The 14,487-nt window shown below is 61.7% G+C and overlaps 5 protein-coding genes across 10 annotated transcripts; 2 read left to right on the top strand and 3 right to left on the bottom strand.

The window, feature by feature from the left end:
• The first annotated feature begins 80 nt into the window (after positions 1 to 80).
• On the top strand, positions 81 to 3,730 carry MTG1 (mitochondrial ribosome associated GTPase 1). Of its 3 annotated transcripts, none has more exons than XM_071564079.1 (11): positions 81 to 309; positions 395 to 461; positions 1,016 to 1,118; positions 1,206 to 1,286; positions 1,477 to 1,533; positions 2,150 to 2,240; positions 2,325 to 2,386; positions 2,576 to 2,651; positions 2,847 to 2,928; positions 3,016 to 3,128; positions 3,226 to 3,730. In XM_071564079.1, exons 1-11 carry the CDS (start codon positions 198 to 200, stop codon positions 3,321 to 3,323), a joined length of 942 nt encoding a protein of 313 aa, XP_071420180.1. In that variant the 5' UTR covers positions 81 to 197; the 3' UTR covers positions 3,324 to 3,730. The 3 variants fall into 3 exon arrangements, with proteins under 3 accessions (XP_071420180.1, XP_071420179.1, XP_071420178.1); XM_071564078.1 differs by having other exon boundaries at positions 2,576 to 2,672; XM_071564077.1 differs by having other exon boundaries at positions 2,150 to 2,386; positions 2,576 to 2,672.
• Positions 3,728 to 5,106, bottom strand: SPRN (shadow of prion protein). The gene is made up of 2 exons (XM_071564080.1): positions 4,902 to 5,106; positions 3,728 to 4,408 (listed from the first exon to the last, which is right to left on the bottom strand). The coding sequence occupies exon 2, from the start codon at positions 4,399 to 4,401 to the stop codon at positions 3,991 to 3,993; it is 411 nt and encodes a 136-aa protein (XP_071420181.1). The 5' UTR covers positions 4,402 to 4,408; positions 4,902 to 5,106; the 3' UTR covers positions 3,728 to 3,990.
• Positions 5,107 to 5,256: 150 nt separating this feature from the next.
• ECHS1 (enoyl-CoA hydratase, short chain 1) lies at positions 5,257 to 7,939 on the top strand. The gene is made up of 8 exons (XM_071563642.1): positions 5,257 to 5,400; positions 6,118 to 6,315; positions 6,402 to 6,529; positions 6,872 to 6,971; positions 7,070 to 7,174; positions 7,252 to 7,371; positions 7,459 to 7,526; positions 7,652 to 7,939. Exons 1-8 carry the CDS (start codon positions 5,295 to 5,297, stop codon positions 7,715 to 7,717), a joined length of 891 nt encoding a protein of 296 aa, XP_071419743.1. The 5' UTR covers positions 5,257 to 5,294; the 3' UTR covers positions 7,718 to 7,939.
• Positions 7,940 to 8,240: 301 nt separating this feature from the next.
• Positions 8,241 to 11,213, bottom strand: PRAP1 (proline rich acidic protein 1). 4 transcript variants are annotated; one of them, XM_071563646.1, is made up of 5 exons: positions 11,161 to 11,213; positions 9,318 to 9,530; positions 9,125 to 9,203; positions 8,966 to 9,024; positions 8,241 to 8,594 (listed from the first exon to the last, which is right to left on the bottom strand). In XM_071563646.1, the coding sequence occupies exons 2-5, from the start codon at positions 9,506 to 9,508 to the stop codon at positions 8,348 to 8,350; spliced, it is 576 nt and encodes a 191-aa protein (XP_071419747.1). In that variant the 5' UTR covers positions 9,509 to 9,530; positions 11,161 to 11,213; the 3' UTR covers positions 8,241 to 8,347. The 4 variants fall into 4 exon arrangements, with proteins under 4 accessions (XP_071419747.1, XP_071419748.1, XP_071419746.1 ...); XM_071563647.1 differs by having other exon boundaries at positions 9,318 to 9,527; positions 11,161 to 11,199; XM_071563645.1 differs by lacking the exon at positions 11,161 to 11,213 and adding an exon at positions 10,662 to 10,742.
• On the bottom strand, positions 10,633 to 14,479 carry ZNF511 (zinc finger protein 511). The gene is made up of 6 exons (XM_071563643.1): positions 14,285 to 14,479; positions 14,134 to 14,207; positions 13,262 to 13,463; positions 13,047 to 13,171; positions 11,763 to 11,948; positions 10,633 to 11,232 (listed from the first exon to the last, which is right to left on the bottom strand). The coding sequence occupies exons 1-6, from the start codon at positions 14,477 to 14,479 to the stop codon at positions 11,163 to 11,165; spliced, it is 852 nt and encodes a 283-aa protein (XP_071419744.1). The 3' UTR covers positions 10,633 to 11,162.
• Positions 14,480 to 14,487: the final 8 nt, after the last annotated feature.

Raw genomic sequence — 14,487 nt, 5'->3', positions numbered from 1 at the left:
CCGGCAGCACCGGGGGTGCCGAAGCCAGCGGGGGGCACGGCGTGCCCCCCGCTGGCTTCGGCACCCCCGGTGCCGCCGGGAGGTTTTGCCGAGCCCCCCGGACCTCCTTGAGGCGGCGACAGCGGCTCTGCCATCCCTGCGAGTGCCGCCCCTTCCCGGCTGTCCCGGAGGTGACGCGCCGAGGCGGTGCCGGAGCCATGCGGGTTTGTGTCGGGGCACTGCGGGCTGCGGTGCCAGGCGGGCTGCGGGAGCGCTTCGACTTCGGTGGCCGCGATGTGGCCTCCTGGTTCCCTCGGCACATGGCGAAAGGTGAGGGAGGAGAAGGGTGGGAGGGCGGCGGGTTGAGACCCCACTGTGTTCCGCAGAGCCGCTCACCCCCGCGCTGTGTCGGCAGGGATGCGGCAGATGCAGGCAGCGCTGCGCCGCTCCGACTGCCTGCTGGAGGTGCACGACGCTCGGATATCCTTCACGCCTGCTAAAAACCACCTAAATGTGACGAAAGAAACTTGCCCAACACCGGTTTGATGTGAAAGTTACCCAGCTCTGGTTTGACGCGACACTTCTTTATTGCAGCGCTGGGAATGTGCTCCTCCAAAACGTGTTTCCCGGCAACAGAATTCATACAGTTTATATAGATTATTATTACATAAGTTTCCATTCTCCTATTCATTCTTGTCATGTCTAGCTAAGTTCTGTTCTGTTATATAGTAGTCATGGTCCAATTGCCCCACACTCGAATCCAACCTATAAATTGATTGGTCCATTTAGGTATATAGTCTTATTCTATGAGAATCATTGGTTTGTAATAATTGGCTATACTAATTGAGATTAGCAGTGTCCAGGCCATGCTTCTCTATCTTAGTAACAGCTACTTCTTTTATATTACCAAATCTTGATTATTTTATCGAACTATTAGCAACACCCGTGCCCTTCTCCCTCCAGCCCTCCCCCTCTCCAGCCCTATTTCCCCCCTCCCGGTAGCTGTTTGTGGTCCCTGTCCTTAGCGCTGTCACATCCCGCTGTCGGGCCGTAACCCCGCGCTGAAGGAGGCGCTGGGCATCCGCCCGCACGTGCTGGTGCTGAACAAGATGGACCTGGCCGATCCCCGCCGGCAGCCGGTGAGCGCCGGGCTGGGCCGGGCTGGGCTGGGGGCGGCCGTGGTGGCACAGGGAGGTGACAGCAGCGCCTCTTCCCGTGCCCTGCAGGCGGTGTTGGAGCTGCTGAAGCAGCAGGGGTGCCCGCAGGTGGTGTTCACTGACTGCCAGCGCGATGTCGGTGTCAAGAAGGTAATGGGGCTGCAGCCCAGCCCTGCTCCCTGCTGAGCTCGGTGCCCCAGCTGGCTGAGCCGGCGTCATCTTCTTTTCCAGCTGCACCAAGAGCTCTGCTCAGCCCCTGTTTTGCACATCTCTCTGGCACACTGTCCCCCAAGCCAGTGGCTGCTGCAGAGTCACAGCCCCTGTCCCTGTTTCCCTGCAGATTGTCCCCCTGGTTGCCAGGCTGGTGGCTGAGAGCCCACGCTACCACAGGGCCGAGGTGAGACACATGTGCAGGGGGTCATGGAATATCCAGAGCTGGAATGGACCCACAAGGATCATCCAGTCCACCTCCTGGCCTTGCCCAGGACACCCCAACAATCCCAGTCTGTCCCTGTCCTGTCGTCCAGACGCTCCTGGAGCTCTGGCAGCCTTGGGGCCGTAACCACTGATGTGGGGAGCTGTTTAGTGCCCACCACCCTCTGGGGGAAGAACCTTTTCCTAATATCTGGCCTAAACTTCCCCTGACACAGCTCCAGCTCTTTGAGTCCTGTCACTGGTCATCAGAGAGAAGCTGCAGATCCCAATGAGGTCTGACCATAGTCTCCTCCAGCTGAACAGAACAAGTGCCCTCAGGCCCTCCTCATGTGGCCTCCAGGCCCTTCCCTATCCCTATGTTCCTCCACTGGATACTCTCTTTTAAATCTTTTTTATATTGTGGTTCCCAAAACTGCTCCCTGTGCTCAAGGTGAGGCCACCCCAGCACAGAGCATAGGGAGGGTCACCTGCCTCTCCAGCCAAGGGATGAGGCAGCTCTCACTGTGGCTGCTGCCCCTTACTCCTGGGGTGGGTGGCTGATAACCAGCACTCCTTGCCCATATCTCCCTGGCTTCCAGAGCTCTGAGTACAACATACTGGTGATCGGTGTGCCCAACATGGGCAAGTCCTCGCTCATCAACTCCCTGCGGAGGCTGCACCTCAAGAAGGGTATTTCTCTGTGGTGCCAGGGCTCGGGGAGGAGGTGGGGCACAGTGTTCCTTGCTTCCATGACTGTGCCTCTTTTCCCCCCAGGCAAAGCCACCACGGTGGGGGGTGAACCAGGCATCACCAAGGCAGTGCTGAGCAGGATCCAGGTACTGTCTCTGTGGCACAGCTGCCTGGGTGGGCTCTGCCTCCTGCATCCTGGAGAGCACCTAAGGCTGATCCCAGAGGGTTCCTCAAGTCCCCTTTCCAGCAGAACCTTAACACAAGCTCAGCACCTTGCTCGTTAGCCACGTGGGAATCCGTGGTGCTAATTACCAGCCCTGCCTCCCCCACCCCAGGTCAGCGAGAAGCCCCTGATGTACCTGGTGGACACCCCTGGCGTGCTGCCCCCAAAGCTGGGGGATGTGGAGACAGGCATGAAGCTGGCACTATGTGGTGAGGTGGAAGCTGTGGCTGGTGGGGAGTCCCCAGACGTGGCCTTGGGGCCTGGTGTTTGAGGCTGGGGTTGGAGTCTGCTGCTCAGGGCCCCTGGGTGCCATGGGGACAGCAGGAGGGTTGGCCAGGGCCCAGAAGGGCTGGGGGGAGCTGGGGCTTGACCCTCTTTTCCAGGAGCCATCCATGACCACATGGTGGGGGAGAACATCATGGCTGACTACCTGCTGTACACCCTGAACAAGCAGCAGCAGTTTGGGTGAGCCAGGGAGTGATCCCAGGAGGGCTATCCCTAGGGAATGCTGCAGGGAGCAGTGCTGGCAGGTGTGAGCCATCCCTTCTGCAGGTATGTGAAGCGCTATGGGCTGGACCAGCCCTGTGACCACATTGAGTCTGTGCTGAAGAGCGTGGCCCTTGCCCAGGGCCGCACACAGAAGGTGACAGTGCTGACAGGCACAGGTGAGCACTCCAGGCAATCCAGGGGCTGGGAGCCTGGGGATCCCAGAACAGCTCCAGGCTCTGCTGACCCCACTTCTGCACCCACTGCCATCTCCAGGGAATGTCAACGTGACGACACTCAACTACACCGCTGCTGCCTACGAGTTCCTGCGGGACTTCCGAGCGGGACGCCTGGGCAGGGTGACACTGGACTGAGACCTGTCCCGTGGGGGAGAGGCACTGCCTGTGGCTGTGGAGGCAGGGGACACCCCAGTTCCCCAGGGGGCTGGGGGACACCTCGGCAGGGAGATCTGGAGTGTGACTGAAGCAGCTCTGCTGGGGCAGCTCCTCATTTCATGCAAGGGGCTACAAGGATGGGATGCCCGTGGTAGGGGGTGAGGCTGCCCTGTGGTGACACTCCACAGGGAGCTGTGCCCACCCCAGAGGGCATGTGGCAGGCAGGGCTCATGCCTCCAGTCGGGACAAAATCCCTGGAAAGCTACTTCCTCGCTGCTGTGTTGGCCTGCTCAGGGCCCTCCATCCCGAAATAAAGCCTTGTGTGGGCAGGGCGCCGGGCAGCGGCCATCCCAAGGTCCCGCCCAGAGCCCCTCATCCCGCATCCAGCCACACCTGCTTTCGTCCAGCTTTATTGTCGCCTCCTCGTCCTCGCAAGGCCACGGACAGAGGCGCGGTGCGAAGGGGTGCCCGAGCCCGCGGGGTTTGGCACGGCGTGTGGGGAGGTGATGGAGGGGCTCCCGCGGGGGTCCTGCCCCGCTGGCTGTGGGTGGTGGGTACAGCCCCAGGACCTGCTGCTCTCCCGGGGGGCGGCCGATCCTCGCGGCGTCCTGGGTGCTCCGGTCACGGTGGGGTCCCGCGGGCTCCATCAGCGGCGGAGGAGGGCGGCCAGCGGGCAGAGCCAGGGCAGCGCCCGGGCCGGCGCAGTCCCGGCCGGCGCCGCGGAGGTCCAGGCGCTGGCGGCCGCCGTCCAGTTGCCGTCGCGGTACTCGACGCCGTCTCCCGCCTGCAGCTCCCCGGAGAGCCGTGCCCGGCGCAGGGCAGCCCCTGCCGCCACGCCGGCCGCCGCCCCCGCCGCCGCCGCCCCGGCCACGCGCAGGGCCGCCCCGGCCGAGCCGTACCGGGGCACGGCCGCCCTGGGCCGGGCGCGGGCCGCCCCCCGCGCCGCTCCGCGGGCCGCCCCCCGGGCGCCGCCGCGCCCGCCCTTGCCGGCCGCCGTGTCGCAGAAGGCGGCGGCCAGCAGCACCAGCGCCCAGCACGCCGCCGCGCTCCGCCGCATCCCGCACCTGCCGCAGGGACGGGCGGGGAGCCCCGCCCGCGCGTGTCACCGCACACGCGGCCGCGCACGGGTTGCATAAACGCGCTCCCCCCCGCCCGTGGGGATGATGCTCCTGCACATGCTCCTGCACACGCAGCCACGCGCGCTCCCGCACCCCGCGAGAGTGATGCTCCTGCACGCGCAGCCACGCGCGCTCCCGCACGCCTCTGTGGACGCGGACCCTTGACCCGTATAGATGATGCTTCTGCACATTCCCGCACACTCGTGTGGATGATGCTCCTGTACGTTCCCGCACATCCGTCTGGATGATGCTCCCGCACATTCCCGCACATGCACTCCCGCATATCCCTGTGGATGATGCTCCCGCACATTCCCGCACATGCACTCCCGCATATCCCTGTGGATGATGCTCCGCACATTCCCGCACACCCGTGTGGATGATGCTCCGCACACTCGCGCCCCGGGGCAAACTCACACCCATCCCCGCCCGGGCGACTCACCGGCTCGGGGCACCGCCGGCTCGCTCCGCTCCCCTCCGCTCCTCCCGGCCGCGCTCCCGTCGCCGCCGCGCTCCCGCCGCGCCCCCCCGCACCCCACGCGCGGGGGGCGGCGGGGGAACCCCCCCCTCCCGTCCCCCGCGGGGCTCTAAACCCCGCTAATCCCGGCGGCCGCGGCCCCACTGGCGCCCGGTGCGGACAGCGGGACCCCCCCCGGCCCGGCCCGGGGGTCTGGGCGGGCCCCGCGCCCCCGCCCCGGTACCGCGCCCCGCCCCGCGGCCCGGCTTCCACCAATGAGAACAGCGCTCTGCGGGGCGGGGCCGCCTCGGCCAATGGGCGACAGCGGTGGCAGGGGCGTGGCCGCGGGGGGGCGTGGCCAGCCCGCCGCGCTCCGCCATGGCCGCCGCGCTGCGAGCGCTCCTGCGCCCCGCCGGGGCCGCGCTGCCCCGGGCGCGCCTCCCGCCGCCGTCCTGCACCGCCCCCGCCCGGGGTTGCAGCGCCGGTGAGCACCGGGCCACCACCGGGAGGGCAACGCGGGTGGGCAGGGGGCTTGGCGCGGCCCCGCGCTCCGCTCCGGGCACCGGGTCCCCGCACCGGGCCCGGTGCCAGCACCGGGCATGTGCCCAACAACTTGCGCGTGGTCCCGCGCTGCACACCAGGACCGGGTGTCTGCTCCATGTACGGCCCCAGCGCCGCGCACGGGGGCTCTGAGCTGTGCCCCAGCGCCCAGCGCCGCGCACGGGGCTCCCGGGCCGCGCCCCGGTGCCGGTGGCACACGGCGTGAGCGGGGCTGCAACTGCCCGGGTCGGGGTGGCACCGGGAGCTCCCCCGAGCTGAGCCCCGCGGCGACGTCCCGCCGGCTGCCGGTGACCGCTGGCGTGAAGGTCGCCTTAAAACAGTGCGGGGCGGTGGCCGGGACGGGCTGGGAGGTGCCGGGGCTGGCCGGGGGGCTCGGAGGACCCCGCAGCCGGGGAGCTCACTGGGAGGTGCCGGGGCCGGTCGGGGGCTCACGGGGCGGTGCCGGGGGTGGTCCGGGGGCTCACGGGGCGGTGCCGGGGGTGGTCCAGGGGCTCACGGGGCGGTGCCGGGGCTGGCCGGGGGCTCACGGGGCGGTGCCGGGGGTGGTCCGGAGGCTCACGGGGCGGTGCCGGGGCTGGCCGGGGTCTCGAAGGGCCCCGCAGCTGGTGGGCTCACCGGGCCGTGCTGGCGTCCCGGGCAGGGTCCGCGTTCCAGTACCTGCTGGTGCAGAAGACGGGGGCGCAGAAGAACGTGGGGCTGATCCAGCTGAACCGGCCACAGGCGCTCAACGCGCTCTGCGAGGGGCTGATGGCAGAGCTGCGGCGGGCGCTGGAGGCCATGGAGAGCGACCCGCAGGTGGGAGCCATCGTCCTCACCGGCAGCCAGAAAGCCTTCGCAGGTAGGGCGGGGTCTCTGCCCACCCCGGAGTTTTTTGGGGACGGCTTGGTCGTGTCCCACCCCGTCCCACCCCGCTTCCCTTTGCAGCTGGCGCGGACATCAAGGAGATGCAGAATAAAACCTTCCAGGAGTGCTACAACGGCGGCTTCCTGGGCGGGTGGGACAAGGTCTCCGTGGTCCGCAAACCCATCATCGCCGCCGTCAATGGCTACGCTGTGAGTGCCCCACACCCCTCTCCTCACCCCCTGACTCCCCCCGTGCCATCCCCCGACCCTCCCCCCCCGTGCCATCCCCCGACCCTCCCCCCCCGTGCCATCCCCCGACCCTCCCCCCCCGTGCCATCCCCCGACTCTCCCCCCCCCGTGCCATCCCCCGACCCTCCCCCCCCCGTGCCATCCCCCGACCCTCCCCCCCCCGTGCCATCCCCCGACCCTCCCCCCCCCGTGCCATCCCCCGACCCTCCCCCCCCCGTGCCATCCCCCGACCCTCCCCCCCCCCGTGCCATCCCCTGGCCGCCCCGTGCCACCCCCTGACCCCCCATGCCTGCCCTGTCCCAGCTGGGTGGCGGGTGTGAGCTGGCCATGATGTGCGACATCATCTATGCCGGGGAGAAGGCGCAGTTCGGGCAACCCGAAATCCTGCTGGGAACCATCCCAGGTGAGCGGCGGGCACTGACCAGGGGCTTCCATCCTGGCTCGAGTGGGGAACACCCAGGTATCCCTCTCTGGACCTTGCCCTTCCCTAAATGTGCCCAGGCGCTGGTGGGACCCAGAGGCTCACCCGAGCGGTGGGGAAGTCGCTGGCCATGGAGATGGTCCTCACCGGGGACAGGATTTCGGCAGCAGAGGCCAAGGAGGCAGGTAGGGGTGTGGGCCAGCCCTGGTGCTGCAGGGGACAAGCAGGGAGCCATCTCCCCACTTCCCACCACCCATCCTAGGTCTGGTCAGCAAGGTCTTCCCTGTGGACAAGCTGCTGGACGCAGCCATTGCCTGCGCTGAGAAGATCGCCAGCAACTCCAAGCTGGTGGCTGCCATGGCAAAGGAGTCAGTCAACGCTGGTAGGGGCTGGGGGGCCAATTGGGAACATTTTGGGGGGACTGTGGGGCCAGGCAGAGGGATCTTCCCAACTTCTGCCTTGCTTTCAGCCTTCGAGACGACGCTGACGGAGGGGAACAGGACAGAGAAGCGTCTGTTTTATGCCACCTTTGCCACTGTGAGTGGGGGAATTGACCCCATTGCAGGGGGGATTGGCACCATTGCAGGGGGGATTGGCCCCACCGCAGGGGCATAGCAGGGCTGCCACAGGCCCCCTAAACCTCACCTCTGTGCTCCTCCCAGGATGACCGCAAGGAGGGGATGACGGCCTTTGTGGAGAAGCGCAAGGCGAAATTCACTGACAGCTGAGCTTGGGGAGCTGCAGGTCCCAGCAGATGAGCAGGTCCCCAGGATGAGCAGGTCCCTGGGATGGTGCAGGTCCCCACAGCCACCTGCTGCCCATCTGGCCCCTGCCTTACCCCGTGGAGGGGACTGGGACCCATCGGCGAGCGATGCCTGGGGTGGGTGACAACCAGCAGTGGGGACCACCTCTGCCTTTGCTATTAAAACATTTTCTAGGTGCTGCCGGGACATGGGGCGTCCTTGCTCTGAGGTTCTGCCTCAGATGGGAAATGTTGGGGTTCACTGAGACCCCCTCCACTCTGTCATGCTGCTCTCTGGTGCTGGGCTGGACAAGAGCACACTTGTGGAGCCATAGGTCCATGTGTCCCCCAGGGAGGGGACAGCCTGTGGCACTGAGTCCCTCATCCCAGGGCATCATCCTCACCCTGCTCAGGATCTTGGGGCAACCCCAAGGAGAGGGATCCCTCAGGTTTGAGGGCCCTGCTCTTAGCATCAGGTTTCTGGCAGCAATGAGGAGCCCACCAGGACGTGGAGCAGACAGCGGGTTTATTGGGGGATGCTCAAAGGAGCTTTCCCCCAGGAAGCCCCAGGAAGGGGAGTCCCAGCCCTCATTTCACAGCCTGGGCACATCTGCACTCAGCTATGGTAGAGATAATCACGGTCCTCCTCTGGGCCATTCTGCACCTCCACGGACAGCATCCAGGGTGGGTTACGGGCATCAGCCTCCCTGGCATCGTCCTGGGGGTGGTAGAGGTGGTCACGATCCTCCTCTGGCTCTGCCTGGACTTGCAGGGGTTTCCAGGCCTTTCTGGACATGACCTTTCTACCTGGTTTCACCTCTTCAGAATGCTCACGCTCCTCCAGCACTTCTACATCCAGGATGCTGGAAGAGAGCAGCAAAATCAGCAAGGAAAGGTTGCTAAATACCACCCTGCCCCAGGGGAATTCCACTCCATGGGGAGACAGGGACCATGGCAAGATTCCCCCCCACCTCAGGAAGCAGAAATTGGGATCTTGGGGAGCAAGTGGTCTAATTTAGCCAAAGGAATAAGGAAACCAGCAGGGGCTTGATGCTTGGGGAGTTTGGGCAATGGGGTGTGGGGGAGACAAAGGTGGAGCCTCTTAATTTTGGGGGGCCACAAAGCAACAAGGGGGATTTGTTCTCCTTGGAACACTTTCCATTTTGGGGTGTCACTCTGTTGTTTGTACAAGTCAGATGTGTCCAAAGGTGCAGGGAGTGCAGCCTCCTCTTACATTTCCTTGTCCAAATCCTGGTCTGTGGGCAGGCCCTTGTGCATGGGGTTGCTCAGAGCCTGCAGGGAGAGAGGGGGGTGCCAAGGGGGTGGCACCGGTCAGGGGTGTGTGTCCCCAGCAGAGGGGGCAGCAGGAGGGTGAGGCAGAGGGAGGTCTCACCTGGGTGCTGCTGGGTGCCAGGAGGAGGAGGGCAGTGCCCAGCAGGACGGTGATGCTGCAGAGCCCCATGGCCCTCAGGCTGGAGCAGAGGAGGCACAGTGGCAGGAGCCGTGTGGCCACTGCTGGCCCACCCCCTGCCCCTAGCACCCACCCTGCCCACCCCCTGTGCCCACCAGAGCTGGCAGGGACCTACCCCTCCATGGCTGCCTCTCTCCACACCTGCCTGTGCACTTTGCCCGCCCCGTGGCTGCCCATCCCACACAGCCCTCGTGGCCCTGGGTGGTGCCAGTTCCTGCTGCTCGGGGTGACTGGGTGTCCCTGGCTCGGCTGTGACCCTTCCCCTTCCTTCTCCTCCATGTCTGGCATCATGGGATCCACGTCCATCACACCAGTGCCTTCACCTCTGCTGCAATAGAAGTGAAATGGGTGTTTTGGGGGCTTTCATCCCAAAAATGTTACCTCAAGCATTTTTTTCCCCCAGAAGCTGGAAGCATGTGTGAGTCCAAAGCTTCCCCCCAGGGTTACACCTGTTTTCCATGCATGGATTGTCAGTGTGTGTCTTTAAAAAAAAAAAAAAGGAAAATTCAAGTTTAGGCTTGAAAGGTTTTTGAAAGCCACTGGCCAGCTGGGAAAGACTTCATTGCCCAAGGACTCTGGGAAAAGCTGGTGGCCCAGACAAACACCAGCTGTGAGCCCAGAGGCTGTAACTGCAAGTTTAATTTATTTTCCAGTAGCAAGGGAGCTGGACTCTGGGAAAAAGGAATTCCCAGGTCAAAACTTGTGGACCTGAACCTGTAAGGGAGAGCAGGTTGGGCTGCTCCTGCCTGACCTTTGTACCATCACGTGCCAAAGCCTGCAGGGATCTCCAGCAAGGTGGGTTCTGCTTCCCACTCCCAGCTATCCCAGTGCGGGCAAAAAAGCCTCATTAGGGGCTCCCAGCATTGGAAAGTGATTTTTGGTCCCTGCTGCAGATGTCCCTTAGCAGATGTGGGATCCTGGCTGGGGGTTTGCCTGCTGGACACAGCACTCCTGGAGCAGGGATTAAGGCTGGACAAGCTGGCTGAGTTTTAAAGAGAGTGAAGCTTTTTAAAACTCCCTGGGAAATCTCCTACATCTCCATAAACATTATTCCCTGCTCCCATCTGCAAGGATTTTTCAAAGCCCCTTTTATCCTCTGTTCCTCACAGAGAGGGGGAAGAGAAAAATGCAATTATAGACCCTAAGCTTCTTGGATAAACATCATTCCAGCAACCTCTTTTTATCCTTTATGGACTATTTTTGAGTGTCAGGGTTCACCAGGACCCCAAGACCAGTGGCAGCAACCTAAGCCTGGCTCTGTGTTTCCAGTTTTTCTGAGAAGGATGAGATTACAAGGGAAAGGAAAGGTATGAGGGGAAAAAACCCTCCATCTCAACCTGATTTTGGGATTTTTGGAGCGAAGGGAGGGAGGTTCATTCTGCACATCTGACTCTGCTTTCAAAATACCATTTAAACTCTCAATGAACCAGTTTTATAAAAAATCCATTTATTTATTCACCTGATTGGAAGTCACTTTCTTTTAACTCCCTGTGGAAAAGCTTCTCCTGGCCCAGACAAACCTTTCATGTGGGTTCCACAAGAGCTGGAGTGCAGAGAGGACTTCAGAGAGATGGAAAAGGACCAACTTTTTTTTGCCCTCTTTTCTTTTTTTCACAGCCTCCATACAGTCAGCAGACTTTGTCCTGGAATTTCTAGAATCTATTTTTACTTCCAAAAGGCAAAAATATAAAGCATCCAGTGCTGTGCAGTCTCAGCTGCAGGGCAGTTTGCTTAACACCTCGCTGCACATTTTGGGTTCCCCTTGAGGGTTCTTCACTCAGTCAGGTTGTACCAATTCTGCTGGACATCACCCGTGTTCAAATGCTGGCAGAGCCTTAACTGGTTTGGGTGGTTTATTCCCAGTGTGGAGTGGGAACTGGAAACATCCCTGCTCAGCCATGGCGTGGGCAGCAGTGGTCCCACATCTGCTCATCTTGCACAACATCTGCTGCTCTGACCTTCAGACTTTCTTCCTTGGTCCTTTAAATCCTCGGGTGGCACCTTGTCCAAAGCAAATTGTGGATGGGATCCTGGAAAGGGAGACAGGCTTTAATCCACATTAACAGCCCAGCCCTTGCAGGATCCCCAGGATGCTTTATGCTCTGTGTGGCATTTTAAGCAACCAGAGTGGGAAGAACAAGGTATAGGAGGAGCAGGATATCTAAATCACCAAAGTTATTAAAAAGACAGGTGATGTACTGGTCAGCTTTCCTGTGTATTCTGCACATTCCCAATCTGGAACCCTTTTTACAACCAGGTGTAAGTGATACCAAATGTACTATTTTGGGGCAGTTGCAGTGGCTGATTGTGAGGAGCAGGAGAGGAGAAACAGCAATACCCTGGGAGATGATCTCAGGTGAACAGACCAACAGGACCTTGCCAACACTTCAATGTTCTGCCCTTCTACACTCTCCTCTTTTAAAAATGCCTTTGGAAACACACATGGAATTCCTGCCTCTTTCACCTTCAGCACAGGAGCACACTGGGCACTGCAAAGGGCTGGTAAGATGGAATGGTCCCACCCCCAGAGTCTTCTGCCCATGGAGGCCAAAGAACAGACCTGGACTTGTAGAGCCGTTTCTCTGGCAGTGAGGGGCTGGGGCTGGCAGCAGGCTGAGGGATTTCCATGTCCTCCCCAGGACCTGTTTCCATGGAGTCCACCTGGAACTGCTCCGCTGTCTCCACGCTCACTTCCATGGGCACGCCAGGGCCCTGCTCTGCAGGACAGCTCGTGTGGTTGGGGACACTGCAGGGACGCAATTTTACCCATGTAAGCCCAAACAAGCCCAGCTGGGATGAGTCAGAGCATGGAGGCACAGGCATTTGGCTTCAAAAGGCTGCTGGAGAGCTACACCAGAGGCTTGTATGAGTTTCTATTTAAGCAGTCACTACTTAATGAATACACAGCACCGTCCCCAGGTTCTCCTCTTCACTGCACAAAGTCTAACTCATTCCATGGGCTGAGTTCCCTGAGGACTGTCCTTTAGCTGGCCTACTGATGCCACAGGTGACTGTTGTCTTTTCGTGCCCAGCTGAGATGAAATCCCTAAGGGGTTGGCAGGTTCTTTCTTCCCCCAAAACCAAGTCACTTTGCTCACCCCTCCTCGGCCTGCTGCCCCCCTCCTCGGCCTGCTGCCCCCCTCCTCGGCCTGCTGCCCCCCTCCTCGGCCTGCTGCACCCCTCCTCGGCCTGCTGCACCCCTCCTCGGCCTGCTGCCCCCCTCCTCGGCCTGCTGCCCCCCCCTCCTCGGCCTGCTGCCCCCCCCTCCTCGGCCTGCTGCCCCCCCCTCCTCGGCCTGCTGCCCCCCCCTCCTCGGCCTGCTGCCCCCCTCCTCGGCCTGCTGCCCCCCTCCTCGGCCTGCTGCCCCCCTCCTCAGCCTGCTGCACCCTCCAGTGCTGGAGGCACGACATGTTTCACTTAGAATCACAGAATGGTTTGGGTTGGAATTAAAGCCCATCCAGTCCCACCCCCTGCCAAGGGCAGGGACACCTCCCACCAAGGGCAGGGACACCTCCCACCAAGCCCAGGTTGCTCCAAGCCCTGTCCAGCCTGGCCTTGGACACTTCCAGGGATGGAGCAGCCACAGCTTCTCTGGGCACCCTGTGCCAGGGCCTGCCCACCCTCACAGGGAAGGATTCCTCCCAATATCCCATCTAACCCTGTCCTCTGACAGTCTGAAGCTCTTCCCTCCTATCCTGGCACTCCAGACCCTTGTAAATAGTCTCTCTCCATCTTTCTTGTCAGCTCCCTTCAGGCACTGAAAGACCACAATTAGGTCCCCCCAAAGAACAATCCCAATTCTCTCAGCCTTTCCTCACAGGAAAGAGGAAATTTCTGCAGTTACCTTTTCACTTTCTTGGGTCTGTCAAACCGAAAGTCAGCAGGATAAAGGTGCACAGTCACCAAATGATCCTTCCTGTCCTTGCTGCTCCTGAACTTCTCCATGCAGCCTTCCACCAAACACTTGTACTGAAAGGCAGGGAGAGAAAAAAAAAAGACACAACTAGAAAAGGCAAATGCACAGCAGGCACGAGCCGAGGGCTGGGCACAGCAACTCACCATGTTCTGCTTCTCAGCCATGATCTGGAAGAGCGAGTCGTGCCACTCGGAGATGTGGATGTCCAGGAGGGTCCCCGAGGGGAAGGAGCGCTTGCAGAAGGAGCAGACATTCCTGTGCAGGGAGTTGTAGTGGTGCTCAAAGCCTTCCAGCGTGTCAAACACCTGGCAGCACCCGGAGATGTGGCAGCTGAACTCCGACACCCTGCGGGGAGGTCGGGACAGCCAGGCCTTTAGTGAATTAGAGCCTTAATGACAGCTGAGAACATCCCTCTGGATTACTACCAAAAAATCCCAGCATGGCTTGGGTTGGAGAGGAGCATAAGGCCCATCTAGTCTGACCTCCCTGCCCCACTAGACCACCGGTGGCATTTTTTGTGAGTAAAAATTAAATTAAATGCCAAGATCACGATGGTGCTGGCAACAGGAAAGCTGTTTGCCATTGGAAATTTATTTGCCACTATGGCTTCAGGACCATCTATATTATCATCCTGTAAAGTGGTGCTTTGATAAACAAGCCAGTAGTGTGATAAACAAGCTGTTTGACATCGAAGTTGCAGTTGTGGACACTGTACCAATTTTAACCACAGTAAAACCTCACACGGCACTCAAAGTGATTCCTCGGTTTTGTAGAGAGGAGCAACCAAAGAGTCCGTCCCAGGCTCAGCCTTCCCAGTCACAGCTACCCCAGCTGCAGTTCCCAGAGAGGCTGTTCAAGGCCAGGCTGGACGGGGCTTGGAGCACCCTGGGCTGGTGGAAGGTGTCCCTGCCCACGGCAGGGGGTGGAATGGGCTGAGCTTTAAGGTCCTTTCCAACCCAAATCATCGCTCGGTTCTGCCACACCGAGCCCGGGGCTCGCCCGCAGCCTCACTTACTTGGGTCTCTCGGTCACCTCCTCGAGGCTGGTGAGCACGCCCTGCAGGAAGAGGTGCCTGTGCACATCCCCGTCCTAGAGAGGAGCAGAGAGCGGCTGAGGGCGGGCGGGCACAGCGCGGGCACAGCGCAGGCCCCGCGGCCCCGCCTCACCTCCAGCAGCGGGTGCTGCGGGCCCAGGCGGAGGCGGCGGGGCGCGAAGGTGAAGGGCGGCTGAGGGGGGTCCCGGGGGGTGTTCCCGGGGGGATTCCCGGGGGTGTTCCCGGGGCTGTTCCCGCGGGGCCCATCCCGGAGTCGAAGGCGCAGCCCCGGCGGCAGCGGCAGCATGGCGGGGGTGGAACTGCGCATGCGCGGGG

The sequence above is a fragment of the Pithys albifrons genome, chromosome 9, assembly GCF_047495875.1.
Source record: "Pithys albifrons albifrons isolate INPA30051 chromosome 9, PitAlb_v1, whole genome shotgun sequence".
In the NCBI taxonomy this organism is placed as follows: domain Eukaryota; kingdom Metazoa; phylum Chordata; class Aves; order Passeriformes; family Thamnophilidae; genus Pithys; species Pithys albifrons.
This window is presented reverse-complemented; position numbering and strand designations above follow the sequence as displayed.